The sequence below is a fragment of the Athene cunicularia genome, assembly GCF_003259725.1.
Source record: "Athene cunicularia isolate RWA chromosome 3 unlocalized genomic scaffold, athCun1 chr3_part1, whole genome shotgun sequence".
NCBI classification, from domain to species: domain Eukaryota; kingdom Metazoa; phylum Chordata; class Aves; order Strigiformes; family Strigidae; genus Athene; species Athene cunicularia.
The window spans coordinates 40,345,928-40,363,519 of NW_020799097.1; the positions used below are offsets into that span (position 1 = coordinate 40,345,928).

The 17,592-nt window shown below is 42.7% G+C and overlaps 2 protein-coding genes across 6 annotated transcripts in view; one reads left to right on the plus strand and one right to left on the minus strand.

The window, feature by feature from the left end:
• The window catches only part of ANKRD6 (ankyrin repeat domain 6), a 110,770-nt gene extending 98,607 nt beyond the window's left edge, over nt 1–12,163 (plus strand). For 3 of the 5 annotated variants that reach the window (XM_026845853.1, XM_026845854.1, XM_026845851.1), the window contains 11 exons: nt 715–813; nt 1,861–1,959; nt 3,609–3,707; nt 3,932–4,009; nt 4,385–4,489; nt 4,733–4,873; nt 5,203–5,379; nt 7,362–7,514; nt 8,079–8,192; nt 9,945–10,287; nt 11,489–12,163. In XM_026845853.1, the coding sequence (XP_026701654.1) occupies nt 715–813; nt 1,861–1,959; nt 3,609–3,707; nt 3,932–4,009; nt 4,385–4,489; nt 4,733–4,873; nt 5,203–5,379; nt 7,362–7,514; nt 8,079–8,192; nt 9,945–10,287; nt 11,489–12,063 (1,983 nt within the window). In that variant the 3' untranslated portion in view covers nt 12,064–12,163. The remainder of the gene's footprint in view (nt 1–714; nt 814–1,860; nt 1,960–3,608; nt 3,708–3,931; nt 4,010–4,384; nt 4,490–4,732; nt 4,874–5,202; nt 5,380–7,361; nt 7,515–8,078; nt 8,193–9,944; nt 10,288–11,488) is intronic. The other 2 variants (XM_026845855.1, XM_026845852.1) reach the window with 1 other exon arrangement.
• Nucleotides 12,164–15,469: 3,306 nt separating this feature from the next.
• LYRM2 (LYR motif containing 2) overlaps nt 15,470–17,592 on the minus strand; it is a 2,328-nt gene continuing 205 nt past the window's right edge. Inside the window, exons 2-3 of the mRNA XM_026845856.1 lie at nt 17,194–17,334; nt 15,470–16,256 (exon numbers count right to left, since the gene is read on the minus strand). Coding sequence (XP_026701657.1) covers nt 16,176–16,256; nt 17,194–17,334 — 222 coding nt within the window. The 3' untranslated portion in view covers nt 15,470–16,175. The remainder of the gene's footprint in view (nt 16,257–17,193; nt 17,335–17,592) is intronic.

Below are 17,592 nucleotides of genomic sequence, written 5' to 3' on the forward strand. Positions count from 1 at the left end.
AATACACAAGCAAACTCTTCTTTGATTTCTGTCCATAAAAATTGCATGTCTGCTTCTTTCAGGAACCTTAGCATGTGATTCTCTGGGGCTTGGGTGGCATATTTTTTCCCTTCTCATCTTGGCTGGAGACTGGCATTCTTTCTGAACACTGAAGGTTCCCGATAGCCTAAAATCTGCACCCTGCCCTGTGAGAGCACCTACAGACCCAGCCAGCCTTGGAGCTGGTTTGTGTAACAATCATAAACAGAAATGGTTGTGACCCTCGTCTGCCTAACACCCTGCAGCGGTTGCGGCTGTCTTTGCTTGAGATCAGAGTGCCATGCCATGGCCGCGTGTTTCTTTGTATGTGCATGGGTGAAACCTGAAACACGAGAATTATATTTCTTTAAATGAAATACTTGATAGTGCTGTTTTGATGTTAATGAACCAGGCAGCTTCTAGACTCTTTGCTTCCTGCAAACAGACTTGAGCAATGCAGATATCATTTAGACTGTCCAATTTCTGCCTTTACTGTATCCCAGATAAATCATTTCCAGGATGAAGAGGGTATTTCAGTCTCCAGGTTTATTCATCTCATATCTTTGGGAAAAAAACAGCAACAGTTTCCCACCTCTGGGTAGATCTTCTTTTGGGAAGATCTGTGAGGTTTTATTTTTTTAATGGTTATGTCCAATTTCTAAATACAGCTTTTATATTTTCCTGTATTTCTCTAAGGCAGGTAACACACCTCTTCACCTGGCTTGCCAGAATAGCCATTCCCAGAGTACTCGTGTTTTGTTACTTGGAGGATCTCGAGCAGACCTCAAAAATAATGTGAGTTTTGAAAAGAGCATGTTCGGTTTTGTGTGTCTTTGTTTTAGCTATATTGCTTTAACTTGTGGAAATACTCAGAAAAAGCTTTAAGCTGTGATTTTTATTATAAATGCTATTGGAAAAAAACCACTAACAAAGCACTGTGTACATCATCTCCAGGAATGCTTTTGATAGGACTTGAGTGATGGACTACTTGTACACATCTCTTGAGCCAGGATGGCAGGAGCCAAAGTGGGTTTTGCTGTCACACAGACTGAGGCAGCTGGTCCTTTGCTGCTTTTCGGGGTCCTGATGTCCTGACCCACTGTCGTACAATTCTGCAAAAGGGCTCCTCTCTCAAAAAGACAGAAATATTAAAGGGGTTTTATGCCAGAGCAGTGAAAATCTTCAGACCTGCCCTCACTGAGACAGATAAGATATACTGTGTGTTAGTCTGTTGAATGAGGTACATTCAAGGTGACTTCAATTTCAGACAGCTTTCCTCCTATTTTATAATGATTCTGCCATGACAAAGGGAAAGAAAAAAATCTACAAAAGGAAGCCAGATGTTTCTGACCTTGCTCAGTGACAAGGTGGGCAGAGGCATACAGAAATGGAAACTCGCAGGGCTCTGCTCCCAGCTCCCAGTCCCAGCTGCGCATGTGCCACCCCTCATGGGGACGCTTCTCTGGCCTCCGCTCCTCATATTTTCTTCATTGTGTGCAGTTTCCAGATGACGTTGGTTTGCAGTTCAGAAGAACACATTTAATGTAAAAATGTAAACCTGGTTTTGTAGTGCAATAAACCAGCATTTTATAATTCCAGTATTTCCCATCAGTGGTTAAAGAATTTGTACCCCCACCTTGCCTGAGCCCAGCTCTCGCTAAACCTTCCCACCCATGATAGTAGATTTTGGGCCACAGAGAAGACAGCATTGCTGTTCAGTGGTGGTGTGTGGCATTTACTGCTTTTTTTTTGTTTAATAGGATTATTTCATCCCTGAACACCATGACAAGCACAAGCTTTCTTACTGCAATTACATGCTCAGAGTTTTGTTTCTGTTTGCAGGCAGGAGATACCTGTCTGCATGTGGCTGCTCGTTATAATCACTTGCCCATCGTTAGGGTGCTGCTCAGTGCTTTCTGTTCTGTCCATGAAAAGAACCAGGTCAGTGCATGAAACTCATCGTGACTCTGTGCCCTTTGCATACGGCTAGTTGTTGGGAAGAGGGATTCCTACCCAAGCAATCCCGTTTCACTGTACCACCAAATGCCTGAGCTTTTAAGAGTAACCTTAAAGTAATGGCATATCAGTGGTTTATTATTTTGCCATCACATTTGCATCACTTCTTTAAAGCATTGTCTATTTATGAGGTTCTGCAGTTGTATGTTGCTGTAGAAGAGGGGTTTGGGACAGGGGTAGTAACATAGGGTCATGGCCATTACAGAGATATTGTGAAGCACAACTCACTAATGTTCAGATGCTACAAAAATGTGAATTCTTTTGGAAGAGTTTTCTTTCTGCATTTTGCAGTAGAGGGAATTAAAAGGACGTAGAAGTGAAGAAAAAGTATGCTTTATATTCAGAGTAATGATCAGTCTAACCTAGGATTAATCCTAGAGTAGTAACTGTAGAGAAGTAATTGATTGCTATACTTAAACCATAATCTAATTGGGTGGTAGAAGGGAATGGATTTAGTACATTAAAATGTGTTAAATCTGCTAAATAAACAGGTGATGTGGTGCTTAACCACATCGCCTCATGTTCCTGAGAAATTTTCTATGTGCAGTTGAGGATCATAAAGATATTTTGTGATCTGTTTAATCTTGTTTCTTAGATATGAAATATTACAGCAAACAAAATGGGTTTCAGCATGTTAAATTTACTATGTAATTTTATTTGGAAACGAGTTTTTTTTAACTTGCAAACTGCGCTACTGAATATTAAAATTAACTGGTGTGAACCTGGCCCAGAAGACACCCCTTTCCTTCATTCCCTAGCACTACCCAAAGTTGGCCCATTATTTGCACATATAACGATTTTATTTATGAATATGCCTCACCCAGACTATCAAGAAGCAATAGATTTCCACTAGTCTCGAGGAGATCTAATTTTCTGAAGGCAAAATGCAAGGCAAAGGGGACAGGAGGGCATGATATACACACGTCTGGGCTGCCTTGAACAGCTGCTGTCTCTGTTACTGGTGCCCGAATCTGATCACAGCTATCTTCACCTCACTGCACCGGGGACAAGGGCAGGGCTGTGTATTAGTGCTGGACCTGGATCGCCTCCTGGCTTTGGTCCAGGAACTCTTTTTCTTGAGGAATCTCATGAAGAGAACACCAACCATCTCGATGCTGGTACTTATCTGATTGTTTTTGAGTAATGTGATACGTGATCACCTGTGCACCAAATAATCAAATGTGCAAAAAAAAAAAAAACGAGAGAGAAGGTTGTGGTGGGAAAACCGGTTCTGCCCTCAGATGTTGTATCTGTTTGCTGGCAGTAAAGCTGGGCTGTCTCCAACCTGTGTTATGTATCACTTGGTTTAGTTAAACCAGATCACCAGTGCCCTAGCTGCATTTCTCAAAACTAGGTTGAAGCAGGTCCTTGCTCTGAAGCAGCTCCTTGCCCTCTCCTATCCCCTTCCTACTAACTCTGTTTTTTTTATTGACCAGGCCTTATTTAAGCTTAGTTGTTGCATCAGTAAGTGTAGGTCTTTTGACCTCTGAGCATCTTTTAGGAAGGCGTGATTTCTGCAGGGTGAGACCCAAGGACTTGTGTTACATGGTTGTTTTCTGCTTTTTAACTTGCAGGCAGGGGATACTGCGCTCCATGTAGCTGCTGCTCTAAATCACAGGAAGGTGGTTAAGCTGTTGCTGGAGGCAGGGGCTGATGCATCCGTTGTCAACAACGTAAGCGGGACGTGGTTTCTTCAGTATTCTGTATTAATGCAGGCTCCCTTCAACACTCTTGGTAGAAAATATTTGGATGTAAGAGTTCAATTAAATCTGGGTAAATGAAAGCAGTTAGCCACTTTACTCTTGTACACAGAGAATGTGCTAACCTTGGGTGGAGAAATTCCACATTTCTAGTAGCTTGTGTTTTGAAGAAAGTGCCATTGTCTTTTTCTTCTCAGGCAGGTCAGACCCCTCTAGAGGTTGCCAGACAGCACAATAACCCTGAGGTGGCACTCCTCCTCACTAAAGCATCACAGGTACGTTACAAATCTGTCCCCCCAAGACGTATGTATTCTGGTATGAGACCAGGCGCAATCCCTGCCCAGCTCCTCCTTGTCACCCCTGTGTGAGGAGGGCTGGGCTTGGCATGGCAACCAGCCTGAGGACATAGGAGGCGGCGCTCACCTCTCCAGGGTACAGCAAAGTGCCCTGATTTTGCTCTGTGGTGGTGGGGTGTTTTCATGGCTGTAAACACCCACATTGCTTGGCCCATCAGCGTCCATCTGGCATCAGCGTCCATCTCCTTTATCAACTGCCTTTTAGATAGAGGTGAAAAAGGTCTTCTCTATTACTTGGCTTCTGTGGTAGGAAAGAGCATGACATCACTGAGTAACAGTGTGGTCTGCCTTCAGGTCTCACGCTTTAACCGTGGAAGAAGCTTGAGGAAGAGGAGAGAGAGACTGAAGGAGGAAAGGCGAGCTCAGTCGGTACCACGGGATGAAGTGGTACAGAGCAAGGTACAGCCCGGCATTACCAGCTGCATCTCCTGCAAGGAAGGAGTGTAAATAAAACCCATCAGGACTAAATCTGTTTGGAGCCATCTGCATGACCACAGCAGCTGTCTGAGGCAGTCTCTCATGCTTTGCTGCTAAAGAGTTGCCCACTCACGTGTGCAGAGCAGCTTAAAACTGGGAAGTTTAAGAAAAGGCACCATTTCCCCATCTCTGCAACTGCTCTGAACTCCCTGTCTTTGCTTCAAGCAGGGCAGCGTCTCAGCTGCTGATGACACGCCGAGCAGTGACCAGCCACCACAGAGGAAGAACAATCTGAAAGATGAACCCCGGTCAACCTCACCAGATCCCAGAGGGAAGAAGAGCAAAAAGAAAAAGCCAAAGGAAAAGGTATTGGTAGACTTAAAACAGCAGGGAAGGAGTGGCTGAGCAATAGTGCAGATACCCCTTTGGCTGTGCTCATGGGGCAGAGGTAGTCTTCAGACAAAAATGATTTCTGGTGGGGAAATTCTGCTGTTGAGGGTCACAGGAACCAGAATTTGTGTGCAAATCTGGTTATTGTGCTGACAGCCACTGAGGTTGTTGCCAGCCACTGGACTGGTGTTTTAATCAGGTTTTTGCTGTAATTGTCTCAATGGATTTGTCTCGTTCCCACCAGGAACGAAGAGTTTACCAGGGGGGTCATAAATAGGGAAAACGTTCCTGTGTATTTTCTGCAGGTTTCAGCACTCTCAGACCCCATCTCCCCAGCTGATCAGCAGACACTCCCTCGACCCCAGCAAAACGTGCCTAAGCGTAGAAGTAAACATCACTGCTCCTCTCCACCCCCTCCGCACGAGGTCCGAGCCTACCAGCTCTACACGCTCTACCGAGGGAAGGACGGGAAGGTGATGCAGGTGAGCCAGCCGCTGCCCTCGCGGAGGGAGATGCAGGGAGCAGCGCTTGGAGCTGGGGCACAGTTAGTTAACTGATGGAAAACACGCTCAATTAACTGCACTCTAAGGGGTATGAAATATCTTTTCCTTGTTTGGGCTTCAGCTGCGTTTTGGCCTGAAGTCTGGTAAACAGTAAGCTGGTTTTGTGCATGTTAAAGAAGACAACTAGTTTTGAGCTACAAAGTACTTCTTTTTTGGAGATAAGTTATGAACAGGGATTGGAAATGACACTGAAACTTTTACGATATGCTTTGAACTACTGAGATTTCTGACAGGAAATGCAAAGAGCTTTTCCAAGGAAAATAAATGAGAGCAGTGTGTGAGCACTGAAGCTTGCTACCTAAACCAAGAGCTTGAGTACGCTTGATACATTTTGTTTCAGTTTCTTCTGTTTATTGCAATATGCCTTTGAGTATTCTAGGATTACTGGAGGCAGAAGCTGTACAGAAATTGGTTCACAAATAAACCTGGAGTTACCAGCTCATGTGCATTTATTCCAGTTTAGAGACTGATATTTTAGTCATTTTACTATGCAAGTATTTACTAGTGCACATTTATAAAAAAGCATGAAAACAGTCAGCAAATTACCCTGTAGACATTATAAACATCTACAGTGTTGTTTTAATATTGCCCTCCTGTACCTCTGGGAGGTCAGTCCTTTCGTTTCCTTATTTGCAAATTCAGAAGATTCTGATCACTCAAGTCAGACTTCAAATTTTTACTGCCCATATTTTCCAACATCTTGCTGTGTAACGCTTGGGAAATTTCCAGACAGGGGGACTATGGGATTATCCTACTAGCAGACATCTAGCAGACTAGCATCCAGGAAGGATGGAGGACCTGTCATATGTTAAAAGCAGCATCTCCCTGCCCCCAGGATCTGATGGTTGGAGGATGGCCAGTAGGAAGGACTTGGGGAGTAGGAATAAAGGTGCAGAGGGTAGATAGGATTTGTACACAAATCTAATCTATTCACAAAGATTAGTTTAATAGAGCTAGACTCCCCTATGGTATTTCCTGAAATACATGACACTCCTCTCTCCCCTTTCTTTTTGCTCATCTGCTTTCTTTAATGCCCTCAGGCCCTGAATAGCAAACAGCATTTCTTAACCACATGTATTTCTGAAGCTTTCTCTAGTGCTCTGCAAACCACCCACCTTCCCCTACCAGGGGAATAACCCTCAAGTTGTGAAACGGTACTTCAGGGCCAAAGGAGAGAGGGAGGCTCCTCTGCAGCCAGATTCAGAGCAACTGCTTTGGACTTCTGACTCACCCCTCTGAAGGGAGCCAGTTTCTGCCTGTGAACTGCAGAGGTGATGAGGGAGCCTTTTGGGACCATCTCCTGAGAGATTTCAACGTGGTCAGTGCAACTCCCCTTGCAGAGGAGCCTTGGGGCGGTGTCACACAAGCCAAAGAAAGGCAGCAGTGTGCACAGCAGCTAAGGGTCAGCTGAATGCCAGTAGGGTGAAGGCAGGAGCAGTGAGACAGTGCCATACAGTACAAAAAAACCCCACATCATTGGCATTAGGTTAAAAACCAAATGCAGCCAAAACTCACACACATCCACAAAATCCAGTCTTTTTTGTACAGTTCATAATTGCGGTGTTGAGACATGCGGTACAGGCCCGTAATGTGGGATCCCCTTACACGGCGCACGGTACCACGACAGATGTGATCTGAGCTCATTGCTGCTTGTAGCCCCAGTGAAATCCAACACTGCTGAGTGTTATCATGTGTCCATATAAATCAGATCAATCCTCTTCTAGCCTGTGCTTTTCCAACTAATAGCCTGTTTGCTGAGTTACTGTAAGATGTTACCAGGAGGGTGAAATACAGAACGTGGTACAGAGGAGCCCAAGACTGATTCAAGGAGGCTGTGGTAGTGTTCCAAGTACACTAAGAAGGCAGTGCAATGCAGCAAGTAAATGTGTTATTCCTTTCAGGCACCAATAAATGGATGTCGTTGTGAGCCCCTGATAAATAAACTGGAAAATCAGCTGGAGGCAACGGTAGAAGAGATAAAAGCTGAGTTTGGGACAGTACAGGATAAGATGAATGTTAAGCTGGGCCAGATGGAAAGCAAAACTCAACATCAAGTAAGAATAGGACCCAGCGGTCTGCTTGTCCACGTGACTGTTAGAAACATATCCTAAGCTTAATGAATATTTTCATTGTCATGATTTGTTTATTGCTTCTTGTGTTGTACAAACAAACCTGAAATCTAATACTCAAGACCAGGGAACTGTGACATTCCACAGGGATCTAAAGTTTCAAACTAGGGTCTTGAGAAATACACATTTAATTTGATGTGAGTTACTAGACAAATATCTAAAGTTCTTGAGGCCCTAAGAGGAAAACTTAAAGACAGAAGGCAGTCCTACAGCTGGTCGCTTCATAATTGTATGAATTATTTCTGAATTCTGTTTGCACTGAGATTTAAGATCCTCTGAATTATTTTTTATTTTTAATGTAATTGTTATTCATCAACAATTTTGTGATTGAACCTTTTTGCAAGCTACATCTAATTGTAGTTGGCAGCATTCCTAGAAAAAAAACCTGGAAGACAGACTGTACTTTGACTTATAAGGTTCACATATGGGGGTTTTGTTTGGTCATCTCAACATGATCATCTCAGCTAAATTGTGGGTTTTTTTCCACAGCTCCGTGTTTTAGACAAGCTTATGGCTGAGCGGCTGTCCGCAGAGAGAACAGAGTGCCTTCACCGCCTGCAACAGCACACTGAGCTGGAAAAAAATGAGGGGGAGAAACGGCAGGTAGGGCTTGAAACAGCTACTCCCTGTTACTCAGATGGATCAGCTCAAGAGTTTTGTTCCAGCAGGCAGAGAGAATATTGAAGATTTATCTCATCTGTTGAAACAGGCAAAAGAGCTTCAAAGACTGAATTATTTCTATCCACCTCCTTAATCTCTAAACCAAATTTATAAAGCCTTTGCATTAGAAGTGGGGAGTGTGGCATCCAGTCCAACTGTCATAATTTAACTTGGTGGGTCTGGTGTGGGATCTGTAACAAAATATCTTTTTTCTAACATAGTGCTTTCCAAAAATTCCTACCCCTAAATTTTTAACAGTTATGCTTTCAGCTTTTGCTTCATTAAAAGACATCTGCAGGAACATCTGCAAATAGTAACAAAGGCTAAGATTTGTGGTGTTCCTTTTACTTCTCATCCATTTGGTTCTGTGCCCTGGGAGTCTCTCCCCTTCTTCTCTGTCTGATCATATTTTTTTTTCCCCATGTATTAAAAGGCTGCAGTTCTTCCTTCTGACTTTGGCAACAGCGCACCATCTCCAAGCTGTGTATTACTGCCAATAGGCAAGTTCTTTTTGTATGCTTGTTTAACCAGCATTACTAGAAAAACTGTTCCCATAGAAATCCAGCTCTTGCCTGTCTAGCTTCTGCAAAAACTCACCATTAAAACAGAAATTTGTGTTTCTCCACTCACATGGCTAAGTTTAAAATACAGTTGATTTTCTCATTATTGGTATTCTTCTAAGAATTGAGAAATACATTCTGTGCTAGTAAAATGTCATCTAAGACCATTCCAAATCCTTGTTAAAAGACTGGCAGCTGTGATAATCCTAGCATGAACTACTGATCAAGATACTTCGGTCTAAGATCTGCAAAACACTTTTATCCAAAGAAAAGTACTTACCAAACTAAGGCAGCTTTAGTTTTAATTTCATAGCAAGAGACATAAGTATTATATTGGCTTCTGAATGTCTCAGCTTGTACTCTATCTCCTTGTAATCTCTATTTAAGAACTGAGATACTGGAGTGATACATTAGGGGAATTGAAATTACCATTGAGTGATATCAGCTGGAAGTTCTGTTGGGTCTAATTGAAACTACTGGAAAAACTGTGTTGGGCTTTATTAAATGCAGTGGCTAAATGTGTATGTGCATAGGAGGGCCACAGGAACTAAATTCATGATGTCATTTGAACAAGAGGGTAAAAGAGCTATCACATTTTAAATGATCACTGGCAAATGCCTCTGCAGCTGACACTTATTAAGCACCTTTGTAATTCGAAAGCTGTTAGTAATTTATCATGGGGTCATCGTTATCACCAAATGAACAGAGGAGTAGAGGTTGGTAATGGTGTAAAGCTGTGACCTAGAAGTGTCTAATTTGAATTTCACTCTTAAAACCTGGCAGCTTTGACAACATGAGATGTTCCTTGCACTTAGGAAGTGCCATTGACTTTATGATTAAACAAGTCATCCCTGATCAGAGGACTTAAGAGTTGCATGTGAAGTACATTCAAATCTAAATGGTGGGAGCTTGGACTAAAGAGGGTGCCTTTCATTAGCTAATGCATAGTTCTTAAACTTTTTCTGATTTGCAGTCCTTTATTTCCAGTGGCAGCATGCACATCTGTACAGGGAGTCTAAGCCTGCAGATTCAAAGACAAGCTTGCTTCTCTTTGTCCCTGCCACATGTCCTCAGCAGCCCAGGAACCATAGGATCTAATCAGAGGATCATCTAATTTGCAGTCTCTTTCTCATAGATTTCCTTGGTTGATGAGCTAAAGACTTGGTGCCTGTTGAAGATTCAGAATCTGGAGCTCAAGCTTTCTGGTGATTCCAGGTCATCAAGACCAAAATCAACTTTGTCCACTTGTGAGTCTCTCACTGAGACCCTGGATACTGAGAACAACCCCCACAGTGCCAAGGACTGTAAAGCCAACCAGCCCGTGCTGCAGTCAGAGGGCTCCCACCAGCATTCCTATATCACGCTTCCGAACAGCCTCTCAGAAGATGGGGGAAGGAGCAGAATCCAGATGCCAGAACAGAGCTTCGGGCAACATTTTTGCATTCAACAAGATGGTGCGTCGGGTACAACCTTGTCAGGTACTTAGATGTCATATTCATTCAACAGTTAGCTCATTAACTGAGGGATACTTGTATTAATACCACAGATATTAATTATGGCTGTGTGCTTTACCCCATCCAGCTGCCTAATGTCTTGGGATTAGAATATACTTAAAGGCAGCCACTGGGAGTATTTGAAGACATGACAGGGTGGAATTCTGCTGACTCTTTATGGTGCTTCCCTGTCACTGTGCCTTTGAAGCCAGGTCCTTTGATGCTTTGAATAACTCTATTTTCTGAAATTTCTCCAGCTTCCAAGTGAGAATTGCTCCCACCCTGTTGTCTGCCAGGAAGGTGTGCAAATGATCCAAAGTCTGCTGAAGAAAGTGTATTTAGTTCTTTTCAGATGCATGGAACCTATAATGACAGGGTGCAGGGATGTGAACCTGAAATACTCATTTCCCTGGTTAATGTTCAAACTGCAAGGATATAGAATAAAACTCTCAGTTTTTCGTCTTTTCTTGAACCAAAGTCTGTTTAATTATTAGTTCATCTGACAAGAAAAAAAAAATAGCTGATAACACTGAAGCCCACTCAGGGATCAAGGCCATCTGAAGATACAGTTCAAGGCACCTCTCTGTGCTTGGCCAGCGAAGCTTTTGAGGGGGAAAAAAAAAAAAAAAAAGACAGGCAGAATGAGCATGTCTCCACAACCAAGGAGAATGCTGTTGAAACCCCAGACTGCTGTAAGAACAGACATGGACATGGGTACCCTGTCAGACTAGAAAGGCAGAAGACCACACAAGAGAGCTTGTGGTAGTGTGAGCATGAGCTATACTGCGTTGAACAGTTCAGGAACATCAAAATGTGTGACCTTTGCAAAAATGAGTGGGGCTTCAAGTTTTGTAGAAGCAGGGGGTTCATAAATATCAGCAGACGTAAACTACTTTGGGAATCTAGCCTGATATGTTACATGATCTTCTGATGAAGTCCTTTGTTGTCAGTCTGTAGCCCCACAGCCGCAATGCAGTGTCTCTGCCTCAGCCAGCTTTTCTCTTCTAATGACTCTTTATTATATCACCTGACTGTGAAGATGCAATGAACTAGTATAATCCTCTACACTGTACACACAGCACGGTACATAGGAAGCCCCATCATTCATTGAACGATGAGGATTTCTGAATGCTTAAGTAAATGCCCAGAGCTTTTCTAAATACATATGTATATTTTTATTCTGTAGGTACTGAGCAACAGTTAATTGTTGGCGGACCAGTTTCTTCTTCTGCCGCTGTCCAAGATGTCAGGCCAAAGGACAAAGCTGTTAGTGCCAGCACGTTCCACAGGTTCCAGCAGGACCTGCCCTCCTCTGAGCTTTTGGGCTCCAAATTAAGACACGTTAAGGTTCAAGCTGCTTTGCAGCCCTTGACTGAACCTACAAAGACTGAACCACAGAGCGGCTACTTCATCGACAAAGGAACTCAGACAAAGAAGTCCAGCAAAAGCGGGCAGTCAAGGCATAGAGCTCCGCACCACGCCGGGGTCCATCAGAGCCAGGAGCAGCAGCCCTCGGGCCTGCCTGCGGGACAGCCACCTGCCCCTCCGCTCAGAGACACCTCCCAGGCCCTGGAGATAACACAGTACTTCTTTGAGGCTGTTTCCACGCAGATGGAGAAGTGGTATGAACGGAAGATAGAAGAAGCCCGGTGCCAAGCTAATCAGAAAGCGCAGCAAGACAAAGCTGTGCTCAAGGAGCATATTAAAAGCTTAGAAGAGGAGCTCAGCAAATTAAGGACTAAGGTGCAGAAAGAGAGCTAGCATTGACCAAGCAGGTAAAGACAAGCAGCAGGACTCATTTTGGAACCTGCTGTACAGGAATCTGGAATGTTGATAGATATATTTGTAGTGCCTGTTATATCAAAAAAAAAAAAGCGCTCTTTTTCCAGAGTAGGAACTCCAGAACTATGGAGAATTCATATGCAGACTGTACTGATGACAATGAAATGCTGCAGATCAGATCCTTTCTTTGTTATTCCCAAGAGTCCGTTAAATATTGCACTCTCAATTTCCAGGTGCTGCTTGAAAACAAACTGCATTAGAAACCAAAACTGCTTTCTGAAAAGGGAATTTCCTTATTTCCACATAGGTTGTGTGTGGCTAGAGGGTTCCACTGTATGCTTCACATGGTGATACCAATACTGAAATAAATCCAGGATGTTTGAGAGCTTTTGAAAAATTCCTCAGTGATGAAGGGCTACTGATACTATTTTGGATACTCCCCACGGCCTCTCTCTAGTCACTGGAGAGAAGCTACAGAACCAACTCAAATGACAAGCCCTTGTAGGTGACAGGAGCAGGCTTCCAGCTGGGAGAGGTCAGGCTCCCACAGAGTGAGATGCTAAGGTGAGTTATCCCCTTAGGTACAGAGGCTTCAGTTGCTGCTTTGCTTTTCTGTTTTACATTATTAAAACAAATGCCAAAATACATTTTGGGTTTTTTAATGGTGTCTTGGTTGCAAAGCTCTTGGTGGTTACATGGCTGTTGGGGCTTTACTCCAGTAATCTTACTGAGAAGTTTTGTTTGGGACATGGATGGCTCTACTTGTTAGGTATAATTTTAATATAAAATCTTTTTCCTTCAAGCAGCAAATGGCTGAATTCTCTACTACTGAAGAAGCTTGAAAAAAAAATCCTTTATCTAAAGAAGTGAAAGCTTGGTTCCCCATACTCAAATGTTTCTTTTTTGCAGAGTCAGTATTTTCTCCCAGACACTTTGTCCAGACTGTGTTCCTTTGTTCCTCTGAATGATTCTTCTGTTTTTTTTTTCTTGTTATCTCTTAAAAAGAGACCAGACCCTGGTGAGTCTGCAGGTCTTGGAACTGGTTTCACCAACTGTCCCATAAAACAGAGCTCAACAACGTTTCAGAGTTTTTACAGATGTGTTTTCTTATAAAATCAAAACTTACAATGGCCACTGTTGCCCAGGCTGACAGACTCCAAATCAACCAGAGACACGATAACTTGTTGCATCTGTATCCATTTAAGGTTTCCTCCTTATACCTCTGAGAAGGCTCCATCAGATTCTGTTAGAAGTTTACTTAACAGGTCATGACAGAACAATTGTTGAAAAACAATTCAAACACAGGATAGTACTGTTATGCCAAGGAGATTTTTTTTCTGTACTGAGGAGCCCTAAAATCAATACAAAATACAGTATTGAAGACACCATTGACTGAGTAATTAAGCTTTTCTCTTCTTAGCAGATGTATAAAGCAAAGAAAATTGTATTATATAACAATATTTTTAAAGTTACTATTCATGCACTATCAAGACAAGAAAAGTCTATCTGCTGTTATGGAAGTACTAGTTTTATTGCTCTGACTTCTGTAGTCTAATATAGACACTTTCATACGTTTACAGTTATGTTTAAGCTACTGTAGGAATGCAGAAGCATGCTATTTAAGTTTTGTATCACCTTGATAAAGTGAATGTTTTGCCAACCAATTAAAGTTAAGTGTTGCTCAGAAGTCTGTGGTGCAATGTTTTCTAGCCAGAGACAATAGACAAAATGCCCTCACTTGACTCAAAAGGGAAAGCAGAAAATTGGACTTCAACTTCTAAGCTTTTGTGGTTGTGGCTATAAAAGATGGAAACCAGGTCTGCTGACTGTCCTGAGGGAGGCTGCAGGGAGAGAGTGACTTCCATTCGTTAGCTGATGCACACACCCACCATTTCAGAAGATACTGACACAGGGTTGAGTGTGCAGCTGATCACACACACCCTCGAGCTTGCACAGGTGCAAGGGAAACAGAAAGACTCTGGATTTAGCTAATCAACTTCACATACAAACTGCACTACCAAGGTAGCCATTGGAGCACTGATGTAAGACACTAACTTGGCTGCAGAGTACTATTTTCAGAAGGTTTTTGAAGCCAAGTGTACTGTAAAATAAAGGGAGGCATTTTCTGCTAATTCCTTTTTACTCCCTGCTGTTGTCCTCCCTCCTTCAAAGCTACTAGAGTTGAAGGAATTCTTTACAAAATACCTCTGTGTTGGAGTAGCAAACTACACTTGGATTCCTAAAAGCTTCTGTCAGGCACTTTTATCTCAATGAGTCCACAAAGCTGCAAAGATCAGAGGCAGCAGCACTCATGACGCCAAGGGCTGTCCAGGGCCTTGCCTGTGAAGACCCATTGCTGGGTTATGTGGCCACAACCTAGGAACGTGCAAACTGGTGTCAGGGGAGCAATGCAGACTCAGGGCTCCGCAGGGAAAGGCTCCTAATTAAGGAGCAGAAATCAAACCACTGGCTGGAGGGAAACGGAAGGCTACATGTGAGAACAAACCAACACTGATTATGGCTTTGTTTAGTCCAAGTTTCTTTCTAAACAGTGTTTTCTGGTAATGTGAAAAGCCAATCCCCAGCACACCAGTGTTCTGTCAATGCATTATACCAGAAAATGTTAACAAAATTTAGATTTTTAACAAAATATTTAGACATATTTTTCACTGACTGATCAGAAGCTCAACGGTTTCTGTCTACAAACCAGAACTCTGTAACAGCCTCACTGGCTGTCTGAGCCACATAATTTACTGCAAAGATAAATAAGCATACAGGAAAGGATCCTACAATGACTTTCAGAAAAAGAATTAGTTAAAAAAAAAAAAAAAGGCATTCTTTCTGATTAAGCAGCAGCTCTTTACAAAGCAGCTTTGCTGAAGTATGTAGCTTTGAAGACTTTATTTGGCTCCAGCAAGTAGCATACCTGCTGCTCCAGAGTGAGGTCTTTCTTCCCTGGTAGGGGAATATGGTCCTGTCCCCTCCTTTGTGCCAGCAGTGGACATGCTGTGAGGCCGTCCAGCTTGCAGAAAGCCTCCTGGGCAAGGGGAGATGGCTCCCCCAGTGAACTCAGAGCAGAGGGGGAGAGGGAAGGGTTCCTGCATCCACTGAAACCACAACCTCAATTGCACACAGCTACTGAATAGTCAGGAATCTATCTACTGCTGTCTGGCTATTTATGCTGGGCCTTTTTAAACTGTATGGGGAAAAAAAAAAAAGATATACTGCAATTTACAGGAAGGTAATGAGTTCTTAGGCATTGGAATGAGTTGCCCAGGGATGTGGTGGAGTCTTCACCCCTGGAGCTGTTAAACAGTAGAGTCAACATCGTCCTGAGGGATCTGGTGTATTTGGGAACTGCCAAGTTAATGGTTCGACTGGATGATCTTCAAGATCTTTTCCAACCTAGACAATTCTGTGATTCTGTGTAAGACAGCTGCAAGCTAACAAAAGCAGAGTAATACAACATTTGGAAAAACAGACCACAATATTTGAGGTTAGTATTTTCTGTCCATAATTCTACTTTATATTGACTTTTAAACACTAACTTGAAGGTACTAACTGTTTCTAGGGCTAAAATATCTCATAAAAGGGGAGGTCTCTGTAAGTTTTATTCGGCTATAACTGAAAATCAGTATCTACATACAGAACATTTTCCTAATGTTTTGTGTGTTTGTTTTGAGCCCCTGTTTATCTCAAATGCTTTTTTTCCTTAGCACAGTACAGAAAGAGCTGTTACTACTTAAGAGTTGCCACAATAGAAAACAGACAAAATAATACAGTTTATATTTATTTTCCATTTCCCTGGCATAACACTGCTGTTGTAATTTTTGGTGCTTTCTGCCTTTCCCATAGCATGTGCTACATCATCCATTCATCTCTTTACAGTCCTTTGTGTCTGAGCGATTTCCACATGGGACGGTAATAAAACCAAGAAAAGGAAGGTGAAAAAGCAAACAACCCCACTGTGGTAGGTTCCACCTTCAAACATTACCAGGTTGTCAGCAAAGGCTGCTATTATAACCACATTTTGGAAAAAATACTATGCTTGTTCACAGCAGATGGAAGTCTAGCTGTCAACAAACTTAAGATCAAGATTTTGCCAGTTTAATTGTTCTCTGAAGTTCTTGAAGTTGCATGTTGCCTTGAGTAATCATCATCCTGATTGCATCCTGTAGAATGAAACTGAATTTACTGAATGTCTGTACACAGCACAGGTTTTACGAAAGCACGCAGATTTTAACACATTAAAATACATACAATTCTTACCAGCACTATTGTGATCTTTGTCTGATGCAAAGCTGTTGTCACTGAGATGGTCAAAAACCAGGTGAAGAAATTAATTTTCTCCAATTCCTTAACGATGTGTTTGGGGGCTGGTTATGGCTTTGCTTTATAACTTAACTTTTGAATTGGACTCAAACTCCTACTAATGTTTTCTTTATGCCTCTGTGTCTGCTGCCTTTGCAAGTAAGTAGTGGTAAGTTCATATGGATGTTACGATGCCAGGTGTTTTATGGAGCAAGTGGATGCTTCTCTCAATGTTTTTATCTAAAGAACTTTTATGCTTTGTCTGCATAATGCAGCTACCAAGTTCTTGAGCGCTGACTAGAAAAAGGAACACACTATAAAGCAGAGGACAGGAGACATACAAAAAATGTAAAGGTTTCTGCATTTCATACAGGCTTCATATCTACAACCATCCAATTTGACTGTGTTCATCTTGAATATAGTTGAAATTAAAGATAAAAAAAGATAGAAGATAAAAGCTTGATCATTAATATGTTAGTTGTCATATTATTCAATTTTTTTTTTCTTATTTGTGGTTTGAGTAAGCACGATTTGCTTGTTTTTTAGCTTTTTAATTCTAGATTATTATCTGGACATCAGAGTAACCACTACTGCCACGGGGAGGGGATGGGGTGTGTGTGTGTGTGCGATAATATTTTGAGATGCTGAATTATTTCTTCACATAAATGCTCCTTAAGAGAAAATAACAGGGGCCTCTTCACCAGCCTAGAAGTGACACCTACAGCACAAGGCACACCAGGACAGTATGCTGATCATTCCCCAGGGCAGGTGCTCGGGGTTGGGAGCCCTGATCCTCACCTCTTCTGTAGCATCTTTATTTCTCCTGAATTCCTCCCTGGCCCAGTCCTTCAGATAGTGACGATCTGCTTCATCAGGGACGTCGCGAATAGCCCGCAGGATCTTCTTGTATAACTGAAGAACCTGCTGTCGCCTCAGGAACTGGGAAGAGAGAGTCAAGTCCATCCGCTGTCCCAGGACACTCCGCCGAAAGCAAGCTGTGCCCTCGCGACTTTGCTTTGAGGGACATTTAAACCAACCCCAAGTTCCCCCGTCGCTTTTCCTAAAAGATGCAGTGTTGCTGTGGATCCCCGCCCGAGACATTTACACTTCGCACGGGGGAACAGGCCGTGCCCAAGGCTAGCTGTGCGCACCGAAAGCAGCGTGCCAAGGGCGGCTGCCAGCCCACCCTCAGGCCAC